General features: G+C 38.0%; 2 protein-coding genes across 5 annotated transcripts in view; one reads left to right on the top strand and one right to left on the bottom strand.

Moving 5' to 3' along the window:
• NT5DC1 (5'-nucleotidase domain containing 1) overlaps nucleotides 1-16,967 on the top strand; it is a 120,065-nt gene that overhangs the window by 5,245 nt on the left and 97,853 nt on the right. For all 3 annotated transcript variants that reach the window (XM_025148909.3, XM_419778.8, XM_040697550.2), the window contains exons 4-6: nucleotides 203-309; nucleotides 2,578-2,657; nucleotides 6,209-6,290. In XM_025148909.3, coding sequence (XP_025004677.1) covers nucleotides 203-309; nucleotides 2,578-2,657; nucleotides 6,209-6,290 — 269 coding nt within the window. The remainder of the gene's footprint in view (nucleotides 1-202; nucleotides 310-2,577; nucleotides 2,658-6,208; nucleotides 6,291-16,967) is intronic.
• COL10A1 (collagen, type X, alpha 1) overlaps nucleotides 12,210-16,967 on the bottom strand; it is a 52,267-nt gene continuing 47,509 nt past the window's right edge. For both annotated transcript variants that reach the window (XM_046938369.1, NM_001396427.1), the window contains exon 3: nucleotides 12,210-14,348. In XM_046938369.1, coding sequence (XP_046794325.1) covers nucleotides 12,466-14,348 — 1,883 coding nt within the window. In that variant the 3' untranslated portion in view covers nucleotides 12,210-12,465. The remainder of the gene's footprint in view (nucleotides 14,349-16,967) is intronic.

Raw genomic sequence — 16,967 nt, 5'->3', positions numbered from 1 at the left:
CCAGACCTTTGTGAACTAGAACTTATATTGGGGACTGTAGTGTATAAGTTAAAAGCTTAGGCCCTGGCAAACTTCAAACTGGTAACTCAAGTGAAGATAAACTTGCATGCACTTCGGTATTCAATTACAGTTCATTATGTTTCCTAGATCTAGTCTGAATGTTTTTAACCTTTTGTTTTTCTCTCCATAATGCATCAAATAGGGCAAGTCATGGCACTAGGAGTATGACATCTGAAGAGATTCTGGAGATTTATGGAAGGAGGGAATGGAAGCATTTTAGTACAGTCAGTGGAATGCTTTCCCGCTCAGGTAGCTATACCTCAGAATGTCTTGGTCTATGAAATTGCTTTGGCCCCTTCAGTGTTTATTGTAGTGTTAGTTCATCCTACATATATTAAAAAAAAAAAAAAAACTTGAGATGAGAATTACTGAAATATGTGAGTGTTAAGGGCAAAGGTTGTTTTAATATTTTAATATTTTTAACTTCTATTACTTAAATTGAAATCACCAATTATAAGGCAAGTAATGAACAAGCTAACAGTATAGGCATGTTTTAGTTATAGAGATGGGCACACTACTTCTTCCTGAAGTAGTTAAGTTGACAGTCTCAATCTCATTTAGGAATAATTTAAAAAAAACTCATGTTTTTCTTAATTGTTGACATGTTGCTGTCAGTGTTCTTAGGCCTAGTTGGAAGTGCAATTAACAGTGCAGGTATGGAAACAACTGCTTATCTTGTGGTGGCAGCTGTTTAATTTTAAGATGGGAGTCATGTTGTGAAGGCACTGTGATTAGGTTTCCACTTTTACTAGCCACCTTGTACTTTTTCTCAAATTTTCTTTAAGATTGGTAATTGTGAGTGATGCACATAAAGGTAAAATGCTTACTGTTAGTTGCATTGTCCCGTGTAATAGAGATATGTTCTTTGTCATTTTGGTGTCATAAATTCTTTTGTCATCCTTATGCTAAACTACAGGTAATCTTTTGCAACTGGGTAGAAAAGTACCTCGACTATATGTACAAAAGAAACCTTTTGCATTCATTATTTAGTTGTCTCTTTGAATATTAATCCTTGTTTTGATGACTTATGTAATATATGTAAGAGACAGCACAGACGAGATCATTAATACAATGAAAACATCTCCTGTTAAATCATTTTTACTCCCAGAAGAGAATTGCTGAACATGACCTTAGCCTGGGAGAAGTATTTGCATGCTTCTGACTTTTTTTGTTCTGTTTTGGGCCATCATAGAGTAATATGAGCATGTTTCCCACTGGTCTGTTTCTGTCTTTAGCATGTGTTTTCAAAGGACAAGACTATAGGAAAGCCATCCCAGCCTCTGTATTAGATGATTCAATCCAAATACCCAAGCACCACCCAAGGGTGAAATGAATCCACAGAGGATCCTATCTCTTTGCCCAGAAACTTGACATTCTCAAGAATTTCCTTGCAAATTTTTTGTTTTAGACAATAAAAGAAAGATGAAATCCAAAGTTAAACAGGTTATGAAACACTCCTACAGTGTGCCACTTATAGACAACTGTAACATCAGAGCAGCAAGGAAGTTTTAGATAAGTTCTACAATTAGAGATGCAGTTTCGTTGAAATCTGGGAATGCTGGAAATCCTCACTGAGAAATGCTGAAACAGATCGAAGCAAAATGGGAAAATGAAAGCAGTGATGTTTAAATAATCCTATTTGGTAAATAAAATGCATCTGTCCACTTTGTTTTGGTTCATTCAATTTTGACTTGTATTTTATAAGATGCTGCTTTCAAAGTTACTTGACATTTCTTACATTGTCTTTCACTTTATGACAAATTGTATTGTTGTAGCATTTTCAAAATAAAACCTCTCTGTTATCACCAAAGTGAAGCAATTCAACAGTCTCATAACAGACTAGGTCAGCATTATCAAAAGGAAATACTTAGTCTGTGAGATTAGCAAGGGGAATATAGCGCAGTTCTCAGTAGCACAGAGCAGAGGGGAAGACAAATATGAAAACTGCCAAATGGTTTCAATTCCCATTAATACCCCAAATTCAGAAGTTATTTAAGAAGGGCTGTAGTCAGAGTTGATCTCTCTCCTACCTGCATTTTTGATGAGTTGATGGTTGGACTAGATGATCTTAGAATCATTAAGGTTGGAAAAAACCACTATGATTCTATGTAAGACCTGTCAAATGTTTCTGAAACAACTTCTCAAACTCATAGTATTTCTTACTGCTGGGGAAATTGATATTTTGGAAGAGTTGATCAACACTACCTTGACTTTTAAGACTCATTGTTCACTTCCATTTCTTCTGCCAAAACTTTTAGAATCTTAAAATGTTTCCTAAAAGTCTTACTGCTTTGGTGTAAGATAACTGTTGTCAACTGCCAATTATGAGAATCAGAAGTAGAAGTAAAAGCTAACAAATGTATTATTATGTTGGGAAACAGATAATTCTTATTATCATAAAATTCAAGTAACAGCTTGTAATGCTATTTAAATGTACTATTTATTTGTGATTAAACCGTACAATATGTATTTAAAAACTAGAGTTGTTGTGTTTTCTTTTTTCTTTTTTTTTTCCAGCCAAATACTATCTGTATGACAATTATTTTGATCTACCTGGAGCCCTCCTGTGTGCAAGGGTTGTGGACAGTTTAGATCAGGTAAGAACTGGACTTTTTGAAATTAAATGTTCCATTATCTTTCTCCTTCCCTGCCTCACTTTCTGTATGTATTTAATAATGCATGCAAGTAATACATTCAATGAAGTTAAGGTCTTTAGCTCTTCTTTCTTGTTTGAAATTTTTCATGCCAGACTTATCCGTGTATTAAAGCTGTCACTCAAGTTGCTTGTGACTTACTTGACGTGGTCAGAGTAAATGTACTTCCACCAGAGGGCACAAATAGCTAGCATAAGAACAAATGAGTTATTTTCTCATAAGTTTATTCTGTGATATGGAGAATATTCTTCTTACAAATCTTTAATTGTACTTGATGGTACTTGAATTAAATCCAAAGAATAACATGGTTTACTAGTTTGCAAGAAATATTAAATAGTTGAAAGCTTAATTCCAGCCTTCCTTCTTAACCGTATTTTGTGTCCTAAATGTGATAATCTGTATGCATAGATGTAAATAAATCTACGAAATACTGTGGTTTTCCAGGTGTTTTTTCTTCTTCTAAGCAATCAATTAAATTTCAAGGTGGAAAATGGAATTGCTCCAACTTTTTTCAGTGCTTCTTAGATATACAATATAGCTTAGATCCTTTCTTTTGATACCGTTTGATTCCATTCAAAGAATTTAAGCTTTAACTTAAAGGTATCTGCAGAGAAGGGCTTTTCTCATTGAGTAAAGTATGTTAGTGTCAGTGAGGTATGGATATAATCTACTGTCTGAAGGTACTAAAGTAATGCAGCACTTTGTCTGCAGACTAGAATTGAGAATCGTGAGATGGGTATCTGCAGTCCCTTTGAGTATCACCTAAGTTGATGTTTTAGGCTTAGATCCAAAATAGCATGCTGAGCAGATTGCTTTTTAAGTCCAACCACTGCATGAAGAGTTACCTAAAGCTAGCTTATTGGCTAACACTGAGGACAGGTACGTCATAAGAGACTTAATTTCATGCCTGATTAATCTCATTCCTTGACCATTCACAGCTTGGAATCCTCTCTCAGATGTCACATCTGTATTGTGTCGCTTTATCTTACAGTTAGTTTAGACTTGGTACAAGTCATTTGGTGCTGGGGGAGAAAGAGGATGGTGCTAAAATGTGGCTCAGCACATATGTAGTAACTGAACACATAAGCATACTAGTTTACAAGCTGGAGCACTGTCCCTGGAGCAGTGCTGTCTTTATCCAGAGATAAACCCACGCACTATTTTTTCCACAGAGCTGCTAAAAATGGTTCAAGCATGCTCGTCATCAGTTACTTGAATATTTAACTGCAAATTGGCTCAATTTCAGTACAAGGACTACAGCAATTTTGTGAGATGTTACCATCAGCCAGATGATGAAGATGCAAGGCAGGAGGTTGTAGGCCTCTCCAGCACTTGTGTCCTGGACACATGCTGCAGTTGTTAAGCTATTTTCATATGGTATCAAAATCATCACATTTTAATTCCTTCATATTCCTAAACGGAATTGGAGGCTTATATTTCCTCTTCTTTCAGCCTGTGTTAGTAAAGGCTACTTTTCCTTAACATTTCCAGAAAACATTCTTGGATCTGGAGAGTTCCTACTGGAATTAGATGGAGAACTAGGTTCCAATTCAAAATGGGTTCAGACAAGAGTTGGATGCCGCACTGCTCTACTCTGTTGAAGATGTATGTGCGTTTGATGAATTTGCATATGTTTTCAGGTGAATGAGGGGAGCTTCTCAACATTTTGCATCTTTGCATTGAAGGTCTACACAAAATACTTTTTGTCTGATACTTCAGCTACTGAAATCATTGCATAGGCATGCTCAGTTACCTCTCTGCTTTCAGGGAATTGGTCAGTTTTCTTTTACGTGAAGTAGCTCTGGATTTGCAGTAGGGTAGTTTTACAGTCATTTTGGTCTTTCATAAAACCAAAGGTCTTGAGGGAGGCATATCATTTTTCAACTACTATCTGCTTGTCCTTGGAACAACACTCTTGAGGAACTGTTGCACTGATTTTTAGAAGAAGCAAGCAAACAAAACAATGAAACAAAAAACAAGGCTTAAGAGTCAGCCACATGGAGTATGTGTGGAGCTGGCAGTTGAATCAGTCTAAGGGCTGGTGGTAGTATAGGCTACTGCTGTCACCACTAGACATGCATTCCCTGACATCTCATGAATAGAGCTTTGGATAATGACCTTGCTTAGCAGTTAACTAAACTGACGTATACAGTACCTTTTCTCTCTGACAATCCTTTTTGTATATTTCTGCAGTACTTTGCTAGAATGGGAGTGAAGGGGGGAAGCAATAACACAATCCTTCCTGCTCTTAATCTCTAAAGTTGGTGGATCATAAGTAGGCTATCCGTAGTGCTTGTCAGTCATGCATGAAAGGCCTTGTTAGTGCTACTTGGTGGGGGTGAAATTAAGGGCAGACCTTTCTTCTTGAAGCCTCTGTGTCAGATTAGGCCTGAAATAGCAGTTTGCTACAAATAAACTGCATGTATTTAGATGTTTTAAATTCATTTTGAGTTTCTACATACATCCTCCTCTAGAAAATGCCTTTCACTTAGAAAATAAGTCATTATTCAGGTACTAGTGCAGAACTGGGCTGACAGGTTTAGGACGTAGGACAAAACCATAAAAATCGGTCAACAGTTGCATCAAAACTCAAGCTTAAGTAGATGTGCAAAGCCTGCAACAACACTACAAAATACTTTCTATAGTGTAGAAACTGACATCTGCTTTATTGCTGCCCTGTACTTTGTAACTGAGCACCTCTTACAAGCTCAGAAACTAATTCTCTACCCTGTAATGTGCCTGGCTGTGTAATTGCACCTGTGTTTAACTCAATGTTTTTAAAGTTTGTAGTGTTTGAGTCCCAGAGCACTCTGAGCTGTTTGAGAAGCTGTTTCTCTGTCTTAATGAGACACTGGGAGGGCAACTGAGGTCAGCAGAAGTGAGTCTGCAGCTGGACAGCTTTCTAGGAAAAGTGGGAAACTGATCACATTGAAGATTGTTTTTCCCTCTCCATCTGCCAGAGTAGGGGTTTGGCAACCTACAGAGCACAATGCAGCGTAGTGCTGCTCAGTCTGGCTTCTCCCGAAGTATTTTATGTGGTGTTTAGGGTGGAGCTGTTGGCAGAAGAACATTGCCACTATGTTATAGTGAAAGTTTTTACGAGTTGCAGTGGTGGAAGGTGATACGAGTGCCAGACTGTAGTTAATGTCAGCCTGCTAATTTAGTACAATATCTGCAGCTCTAGGTATTAATTTTTCCTGGAAGTCATCAGGATAGCTCATTCATTAACTTGCTGTTGTATCTAATGCCCCTCTTTGCTGTAAGGTTTTAGGCTATTTATAAATGTGAGTAATTCAAAAGCAGGGAGAAGACCTGCCTGCTGTTATTCAGAGTTCACAGCTGAGTTCTGAGTCCTGATTCCTACTGTCTGGGACTGCTCTACTCCATTTTCAAAATACTTTTATTTATTAAAGGCATTCCTCCCATTGTTTCAGTATGAAAGCTTGAAATGGCTGATACTTGATATAGTGACTAGATTCCTTTGACAATTACAGCACGATGGTCAGAAAAAATATGACTTCTGGAAGGACATGGTGGCTGCTATCCAGCATAATTATAAAATATCAGCTTTTAAAGGTAAGTAGGTTCACCAAAAACTTACTATAGTAGCCAGAAATGTTACATACGCTTGCCAAAACAAATACATTTGGTAGTACACTGTAGGTTACTCAACATAGCTTTTACTTTTCAGGCTTCTAAGTTGTTCTATTCACACACTTATCCTGTTATCATCGGTATTTTTGTTCAACTGGAGTTGTTTTGATATTTTTAATGGCACTTTTTATGTTTTACCTCACTGACTTTAGAATAAAAGTATTTGATCCATAAAATAATGTCAGCATCCTTAACTGTACTTGATTCTATTCTTGGTGTTCTTGTATTTGTGAATAAAATCAGAAATGCACTGAAAAGAAAGGAAACTTATATTTGATAGATTTATGTGATAAGTTTTCTTTAGCTCTCTAGCTTTGATTAGAATTCGTTATGTATTGCATATGGATCTATGCGTAGTTAGCTTCCTTTTTTAAAAATAAATTTAAAAATAAATTGTTATTTGGGAACATAATTTAAAGCGTGATCTTTGAAATCATGTAAATAATCAATTTTACTTCTGTAGGAGTGTCTGCTTGTATGTACATGTATACACTTAAGTATACACCTACACATTGTACCTATTTCTATATGTACATATGTAATCTGTGTACAGATGTGTGATGTGACATAATTCTTTTAAATTCCTACCAGAACAGGCACTTAACCTTTATAACAGAAAACCGTGTGTATTAAATTATGAGGGATGTGCACAACAGCAGTAAAATATGAGAAGGCTTTAACTGATAAACATGTTTTTTCTGGGGTGGGATGGGAATAGGTAGGGCTTTGTAAAATCAGAAGTCAATACAGACTGTACACAGTACTTTAAAGCATGAAAGTGCTAAGCTCTGTCATGCGTCATTTTTAAAGGCCTTGCAGTGGTCTCATTTTCCATTTAATAATGTGATCCAGTGGATGAACAGGATGTTGAAAGAATTTGATATTGTTTCTTCCTGTTTGACTTACCTGTGATATTTGCCTGAAGTATTGTCTTTTTACTTCAGGTCCCTCCTCTGTGAAATGGGAATAATGGTACTAACCTTCTGTGACAAGTTAATGCCAAAGACTTTCTTCCTCTGGTGCAACGTTAATGTAGCTTTCTGAGGAAACTGAAAGCTGGCTCTATCCCATTTTCTACATACCAGGATGTCCCATGCTTTTTTGTAGCCCAGAGCATGGCCTAAAAAGCACAAACCATGTCTTGACTTAACTCTGTTCCTTCAGTGCCCTGTGAAGGGTTTAACCCTTTACAGAAAAGCAGCACTCGTTTGCAGTTAGTCAAAGTAAATTTTCTAAAGCAAGCTTATTAAATGGTCAGCTGGGGAGACGTCAAGTTCCCAAGTTAAAATAGCATCTTGCTGGGGCCATTGTCAGTGATGGAGCAGAACGACTGACCATTTTATTTATTTGAAATTTGTGTTTGCGTGTCACTTTGTTTCTGGTTTGTTGTCAGTACGTCCTTGTTTATCTTTGTCCCTTCTCTTTATCGCACGATTTCTTTGATCATTAGTCAGGTGTCTGATGGATTTTGCTTTTCATTGTCTTAGCCATGGTGACTGCCTTAGATAATGGCCCAACTATGTTTTTTTTTTTTTGGATGGCTATTTTAGATAGCCATGATCATCATGACTCTCAGTTTATGAAGGATATCAACTCACTCTGCTACTTATTCTTAAAGAAGTGAAGAACTGAGGCTTGCAGAAGAAGCCTAAGAAAGTTCCATGTAGTTTTGTTTTATTTGAACTTTGCTTTCCAAACTCCAAAAATTTCAAGCAGTCTATTAATAAATACTTTTAGGTAAAAATGTGATGTCAGATAGCAGTGAACACAGGGATTTTTATTTTCAGACAGGTCATTTTTTACTTAACAATACCTGCAAGAATGCCCTCTGCAATTGTTAATTGAGATAGGCATAAATTACTCAGAATCCTTCTTACCAATCTTTATTATTGGAATATTTTCCATCTTTAACATGATTAGTATTACTTTTTTTCCCACTTAGTTTATATTCTGTTCTCATTATAGACATCAGTAAAGAGCAATTTAAAGGAATTGTCATGTGGAAGTTATAATTCATATTATGTAAATACGTAAAAATTTCAGATTTGGTGATTTTGGTAGAAAAATTGATAGTTTCTGCAGGAGAAAGTTGCCTATTATAACTTCTTAAAGCATAACTTTATAAAATGTCTTCTCAAAGACTGCTTTGTTTCTCTGGCATGATTGTCTTTCCCCATCATTTCCCAATTGTAACTGTACATAATCTATGATTATGTAGGGAGAATAATGCACTTATAATGTTTTCAATCAGTTTGTAACACTATATTTCATTTTGGAAGTAGCCTGATGTAGCAACTAAAACTTTATAAATTGCCCGTTTAAAAGCTTGGTGGGATATACTGTCAGCTCTCAAGGGTACATGTGAGAAAATCGTCTTTGTTTAAAAGGTATATGGCATGATGAAGAAAGCGCTAGATTGAAAAACCTGTTATTTAATAACTTGTATTTTGAGTTCTGTTGTGGTTTTTTTTAGGTAATTGAGCAATATTCTGAAGTGGCATGCTTGTATATAGAAAGTGTTACTTCAGGGAGGAAAGATTTTTGGATCTTTATGAAATACTTTATTCTCTCCCCTAAATGTGTGCATGAAGACAAGTTTTTGGTCACAACTTTATGATATAACTTTTTTGTCTAGGCAGAAGATAACTGAATTGTCAGTAATATCTGCATTATGTTCTTTATATACGACTTCAGAAACAACAAAGAGGAAAGATGCTTTTCTGATCAAAAAGGAGGAATCTTCAAAAAAGACTGTAACACTAGGATTTCTAATGTTGATGTAGTCCAGTGAAGAAAGGTTACCATTTTTCTTAATTGTGAAAATGGTGGCAAAGATATAAGCTAGTAAATTTCTTATACGTCTATTCTGAGATTTTCAGGTAAATTTTTAAGTGATCGTTTGGATAATTGTGACTATTTAAGAACTAATGGGGTTTTTTTTTTTTTTTCAAAGACTTTGGAAGAGAATTTTCTACTATTACAGGCTCTTGTATTTTCATTTTAATCTCACGGGATTTTCTTCTAATACCGCATCTGGAAAAAGGTGTGGTTTTGGAAGGGCTTTGTCTTCACATCTTCATGTGAAGAGGATATTTAAAAAAAAAAAAAGCGCTACAGAAACCTCCAGTTCTTCCTTTTGGTTGTCTGAGCTTCATGGCCATTGTCTGCATTATGTGACTGTGTCCAGCTCTTCCAAAGCCTGACATTCACTGGTGATAAAATTCTTTTCCAGTATACTTCACTTCTTCTATAATGTGCAATTAAGCAGCTTTGACTTCTTTGAAGCACATATCTAAAAAATATGAATTAGCTTTTATTTTAATAAGAGTCTTAAACACTTTCTCAAAGTCTTCTCTAAACAGTGAATCCAGAGCTAAATCTTTACATTCTGCTTGTATCACAGCGTGAAGTGTAATGGCTAGCTCTTTGGTGCTCAGTAGTTTTGTTAATGGCTTAATGTCTGGACAATTATGAAAAGCCTTCAAAAAGACGTGCCTGAGGTACTGAGTTGTAGACTTGAACTCCTTTGTGCTCATTTGAAGAACAGAGACATTAAAACCACAAAACCTGATTTGAAGTGGGCAGACAATGAAGATAAGCAAACCTTACATTTAAGAATACTGTTGAGGCCTGGTGTCTTGTGCTGTCAAATTGGAATCACAGGACAGGTGCTGAGCACCAAGTGTCTCCAACAAGTTTAAACACTTTGACTAGAAACTGTCATGTTTTAAGCTCTACTTCATAATCTCTCTGTTTCTGAAATAAGTGTCTAACTGTCAAAATGGTTTATTTTTTTTTCAAGGTGTTTCTTAGGAGACTTGTAATTAATGGATGAGGACAGACAATTTACTGAAATGTCTTGAGTATTAATTTAGTTTGAAAGAAAATTATTATGGGATTACTACTTATAAATTGTGGAACTGACCACTGCATTATTTTCATGCAAATGTAGAACATTTATAACGGTAGTACCTACTTACTTGCCTAAGTCTGCTTGGCTGCTAAAATAAGATGATCTCGTATTACTCTCTCTCTTTAAGCACTTAAAAGTTAAGTCTAAGCCATCTGCATCCTTATCCAGTAGCACTTAATAAAAGGAGCAAACCAATTCTGCAGAGTTGCTTTCTTGGAAGTTCTTTACAGTTTCCAAAGTATTTAGTTTTTCTAATGATATATCAGCCTAAAGGTGCTCTCACTTTTTTTTTTCTATTAATCCCAAGGTATTTTCAAGTACTTAGGAAACTACTGTTTTCAAATGTACCCAATGTAATAAGCCTTGGGTTTCCCTTTCATGAAGAAATGATGGTATCACAAAAAAAAAATCCAAACAGACCTATATTTACTTTCAGTGGAACTGATTAAAAACATCCATGAAAAAAGTTTAAAATAGCAGGTTGAATTGATAAGCTTTGGATATATATAACAGTTAAAGCATGTAAGTGGTAACTTGTAATAGTTCAATCACGCATCTCTTCAATGATGTTTTGATAATTTATAAATGCTAATGCTATTGAGCTACCTTGCATTGTACCATCAACTTTTTATTGTGCCATAACAGGCTAATATACTATGTAGTGTTTGAGAGACATGAGTATATGTAGGTGTGCTAAGCAAATAGTGTGTCTCCAGACAAATTTACTGTGATCATGAGATCCTTTCACGATGTAAGTAAAATATGTTTCCAAGACTATTCTGTTTTAAAGAAATACAGTATTTGGAGATGATAACAACTTAGGAGCAAAGTTTGTCTCCAATTCAGGAGTGGTAAAACTGTTCTGATTTTTGTATCAGCATGCATGTGAAGATATGTTCTCCTGAATTCGGTGGTAGTTTTACTGTACTCCAATTGTCATCATTTTACAGAATGTTAATTAGGAGCTTAAAAAAAAAAGTGAACTAGTTTTTTACTGTAATTTACAACGTGTCAAACAGAGCTGTAATGGAAACTCTGGGCATCCTGGTCTAGGATTAGATATGGAGATTGGTGGCCCTGCATGCAGCAGGGGGTTGGAGCTTGATGATCCTTGAGGTCCCTTCCAACCCAAGCCATTCTATGATTCTCTGAAACCTGACGGGAGGGTGCAAAGAAGATAGAACTAGGCTCTTTACAGTAGTGCCCAGTGCCTGGACAAGAGGTAGAAGAAATCTACTGTGATCCATTTTGTGCCATCTGAACATCAGGAAACACCTCTTTACTATAGTATGATGTAAATGATGGAGCAATGGAACAGATTGCTGAGAGGTTGTGGAGTCTCTTTCCTTGAAGATCTTTAAAAGCTGTATGGGCTTGGTCCAGGGCAGTCTGCTGTAAGTGTCCCTGCTTGAGCAGTGGGGTTGGACCAGATGACCTCAGGAGGATCCTCCTGTCTTTAACCTTTCAGTGATTTGTACATTTCAAGTCTTTTTGCTTTTCTCTATTGTTGGAGGTCTTAGACCTTCAGAAACAGATTATGATTTCTAAATCTGCCTTTCTCCAAGGCTGAATTTTTTGTTAATGGGAAAAGCTGAACTGACCTTCTGCTGACATATTATGCGCTGTAGTTTTGTTTTCTTGGTTCTTATTCAGCAGCTTAAAGATGGAGATATTTGATAAAAGACTAATGGTAAAGAAGTGTATTAAGTTGTTATTATGATGACCATGTTGTGTCTGAAGCTGTTTACTTTTGAATCAACTGAAGGTATCATTCAGTGTACCCAAGTGTGGTCTAGAGTCTTGGAATGGCTACTTTACCTGTTAATGAGAAATGATACTTAGAAAATCTGATTTGCCCTCCCCCCCCCCCCCCCCCCCCCCCCCCTTCACCCCCCCCTTTTTTTAAGGAAGAGAGATGGACAGGTGTATTATATTAATTCATAAAATTTTAATGTTGCATTCAGTTGGACAATTGATCATTGTTCAAAACAAATTTCCCATGACAAGTTTCTAAAAACATACAATATTTTTCTACTAGTTTTGAACCAATTTCTTTACCTTTTCACTCTTTTCGATTTCTGTTGCAAAATTGAAGTTACATGACCTGCAAAGGACATATCACATCAGTGCCCAGTTAAAATGTCCTGAAGGAGAGTATGTCAGGACATTGTAAGTGGGATGTTGTTAGATTTGAGCAAATAGGAAACCTGAGAAAGAAGAATGAACATATTCAGAGGAATAGAGACCATTGGATTCTGAATTTGGCAGCTGGAGCCACACTTGATCGTTCTCCATGAGATCAATGACAGCACTGCCTGAGGCCTGGTCAAGGTATCCTTTCTGGTATTCATCATAAGTGTACATGACTGGGGAGCCATTTTTATAGAGTGCAACCCAAACATTTGTTCCTTTTGCATGTACATGATAGGAGAAATAGTATAGTCCAGGGATCCTGCAGGTAAAGATTCCTGTCCTGGGATCATAGTGTTGCTGTCTGTTGTACAAGATTTTGTCAAATTTGATGGGGACTGTTGCCCCAGGGTAGGCTTTTGAGAGAATGACAGTGAAGGCAGACACTGGCATTCCTGTGAGAGCTTGATTTGCTCCTGCTTTCATGAAAGACATTCCTGATAGTTCTCTAGACTCTCCTTTAACATAACCTTCTGGGATTGTGGATTGGCCAGGGGGACCAGGAGGACCGGGGGGACCTGGCAAGCCAGGCTCTCCGCTGTTGCCTTTAGGTCCAGGAGGTCCAGGTGGTCCCATGGGTCCTCTTAAACCTTTTGTAGCAATACCTGCTGGGCCTGGCAGTCCTGGTGCTCCTGCCTCACCTTTTGCACCAGGGGCTCCTGGCATGCCAGGGGGACCAATGGGGCCTCTGATCCCAGGTATTCCTGAAGGTCCTCTTGGGCCTGGTTCACCATTAATACCTGGAACTCCCTTAACTCCTTGTGGTCCAACTGGACCAGGCAAGCCAGGTGGGCCAGCATGGCCAGTGTCTCCTTTTTGACCAGGGAGACCTGGATGTCCCTTAGGACCAGGAAGACCCTGCTCACCTGGATATCCTGGTTTACCATCTAATCCTGGTAGACCTCTTTCACCCTTGGCTCCTGGGAATCCTGCAGGGCCTACAGGGCCCATGTCACCTTTGGGTCCGGGTAAGCCATTCTCACCAGGCAAGCCTTTGAGTCCTTGAGGGCCCATATTTCCTTGTGGCCCAGCAGGACCTGGTTCTCCTGGTACACCAGCTGGGCCTTGGTCTCCTTTAGGTCCTGGAAAGCCAGGAGGTCCTTCAGGTCCTCTATGTCCCTTCATCCCTGGCAATCCTGGCTTTCCAAATCCTGGAAGACCTGGGGATCCAGGCAGGCCTGCAGGTCCAGGCAATCCTTTGGCTCCGGGGATGCCTGCTGGTCCTGGTGGTCCCATTGGCCCAGGCTTGCCGATGCCAACTTCTCCAGGTTCTCCTGGTGGACCCTGGGGGCCTGGGATACCAGCTTCTCCACGTGCTCCTGGTAGACCTCTGTCACCTTTCATACCTGGCTGACCTGGAAGGCCATTTTCTCCAGGCTTCCCTATCCCAGCAGGACCAGGGAGGCCTTGGGGTCCCTGTGGGCCTGGAAGACCCCTGTTACCTGGGCGGCCTGGAACACCAAATCCCATTTCTCCTTTTTGTCCATTTATACCAGGAACACCTGGTTCTCCTTTCTCACCAGGGAGGCCTCTTGGCCCTTGAGCTCCTGGAGGGCCTTGGGGTCCTGGCTTTCCAGGGACAGACAGTCCTGCAGGGCCAGGAATGCCAGGGGGTCCTTGTGGCCCTCTTGCTCCTGGGAGCCCAACGGGTCCGGCTTCTCCTTTCTCACCATTTAATCCTCTTTCTCCTGGCTTCCCTGGTAGACCTGGCATGCCTGGTTTTCCAACAGTGGAGAATCCAGGTGGTCCTGGGGGACCAGGGGGACCTTGGGGTCCAGGGCTTCCAAACCCAGGTTTTCCTGCAGGACCTGGTTGTCCTCTTGGTCCAATAGGGCCTGGGGGACCAGGGGGCCCTTGTTCACCCCTCATCTGCACACCTGTATGAGAAGAAACAAGGTCAGCCATAACATTTTGTAGAATCATGTAAGTTGTAAAAGCCCTTCCAGATTTGCACGTTGATTGCATAGTGAAGAGTATATATAGCTTCATTTGGTCTTCACAGAAATCAAGTGTTTAACATCACTGTTGTTCACTCAGAACCTGAGCTGACTTTCATAGTGGAAGTGACCTAAGAGTCTCATATGAGTATATAACAAGTGCAAATATGTTGGGAGTTGTAATGTGAGCTATGATGCCTTTAGAATTTTTTTTACATCAATACATTTAGAGTCAAAGAATTCAAAATATAGCGTTCAAGTGAATGCAAAGCATTAAGGAAGAAAGGAAATCATGTAAATGATTTAACAAGTTAAGACTTGCATCTTGATAAATGAAAACAGGATGCTTCCAATAGAAGCATACTTTTTTTTCTAAAACTACTTGATGTCTTTTCTCCTTACTGCCCATAGTGAGCCATCGCTCTGGTGTTGTGTTGTTCTTATTTGTTTTATCTTTTTGTAAACATACGAATGTTATATTTTGAAGTATTGTCATCTTAAAGAATTGTGTTTGCTGTAATCATTTCACACAGTGACAAGATAACTGATATGTCACTGCAGTGTAGTCAGAGCTCAAGTTTGTTCTTTAAAAAAAAAATACAACAAATGATCCTTTCTGTCTTAGCTGTCAACAGCAGGTGGAGCCACTTAGCCCAATGTCACAAATAGTGGAATAAACAAGCTCAAAACTGTTTTCTTCGTACTTTATGGGAAATTTGTTGCTTCCTATTGGAATTAGGATGATGATTTGCAAGATGTTACAGGGAAGACTAACGTGGATATTGTGAGCCTATTTCAGTGTTTTACAACAGCTCGTATCACTGTAGAACAAAATAGAAGGCATGTGAAAATCAGACTTTGAGGTGTATAAGAATAGCCTGGATTCTGATTTTTTTGATGGCAATATACTCAGTTTGTTGCTTATTTAGAAAAGATTCATTAACAGTTGATCAGCTAAAGTTCTATTTGAGTCTTAGAAAGACAGTAGAGCGCACGCGCGTGTGTGTGTATGAAGGTGTGTGCAATGAGTATTCTGCTGCATTTTGGAAACCGCAGTTTGTTATCTACTCTGTGGCTACTTTTGAACCAAATGAGATGGAAGTAGAAATATATGTATATATATATTTTTAAGAATATAATTAAGAAGAAGAGATGTGTGCATGAAACACGTTTGATTTGACAGTGGACCTGCAAGGTTGCTTTCTTCCTGTATTACTAGGGAAACTGTTATTATCTATCAAGTACAGATAGTAACTCTTTTTTTTTTTTTTTTTTTTTTTTTGCTGATGCATAAAGGCGGCATAAATGCACACTGTTTTGTTTGGCATACATTCCTATCTCATTCTTCTTAAGTCAGAGTTAAGAAAACATGGGCAAATCAAATCAAAACTTTGATGCAAGCACCTAGAGTTGCTGACCTCATGATGTTCCAGTTGTAAAATGGGGAGAAATATGAATAGGTTTTTACATCAGTAGCATGAATTCTACTTTACTGAATTCGAAACCCAGCATTTATGTGCTTAATTTGCTAGAAGACAGCTGTAACCCCAGCCAAGTGTACTTTTTTTTTTATAACTCAGGGAACTGTGTCCACTCCTTCTAAGTGTATTCTGTTCTTTACTTGGAGAGAGGTGAATTACTGCAGTGAAGTAGCACTGACATTATTATGAACAGCAGTGTTCAGGTACCACGCTGTTTTTACGCTTGACCTAACTGGGGGGTAGGAGGAAGCAATTGCTTCAGACATCAGTTTCAGAATGCTTCTCTTTACTGTTTTTAGTAGTTTTAGGTACAATTTTGTCTGTCCTAGTTTTGTAAAGTGATGTGTGCTGCCTTTGGCAAAAGCTTCAGTATCTTTTGTAAATGCTATTGTGGAGATTTTCTATGAGGAGCTGAACTATTTCAAAAGTGTGCTTGTTTCAGATTTAAATATCTGGTGATTGCACTGTCTAGAGATAGCAGAAGAGACATGGTCACATTAATTAAGTACAGGTTTTACCAAAAAAATTGAAGCCGTGGTTAACTGCTCTTTTATGTTTCTTGGATGTATAAATCAAGTTCACATCACGACATCGGTCAAGAGCAGTCAAACCTTATTTTTGGATAAAACTAGTTTCAAGACTTCAGCATGAACTGCAGTAAAGGCCTTTTAGCTTAAACATTGCTGAACTGTCAGATTTAGTTCTATGATTGTTCTAAACCAGGACTTTTCACAAAGGGTTCAGGGCAATGAGCAAAGGATAATGTTCTACTATATTAAAAATGAATAAATAATAATAATATTAAGCAGGCACTAGAAAAGAAAGTATATTCTGACAAAACTGTCAAGAAAAATTATCACATTGCTTTACAATTTCTTCAATTTAGATAAAGCTTTAAGAGATTTCAATTGCCAAAATACGCATATTCTGGAATTTTATCCAGTATTGCATTTGTTTGCTAATCTAAAATTAAAGAAAATATATATTTTTTTTGGGGGGGGGGGGGGGGGGGAGGGGCGATCTAATAGGTGCCCATACAAGAATGTCTTTTACAGATCTGGCATTTTTAATCAAGTGA

The sequence above is a fragment of the Gallus gallus genome, chromosome 3, assembly GCF_016699485.2.
Source record: "Gallus gallus isolate bGalGal1 chromosome 3, bGalGal1.mat.broiler.GRCg7b, whole genome shotgun sequence".
NCBI lineage: Eukaryota > Metazoa > Chordata > Aves > Galliformes > Phasianidae > Gallus > Gallus gallus.
This window is presented reverse-complemented; position numbering and strand designations above follow the sequence as displayed.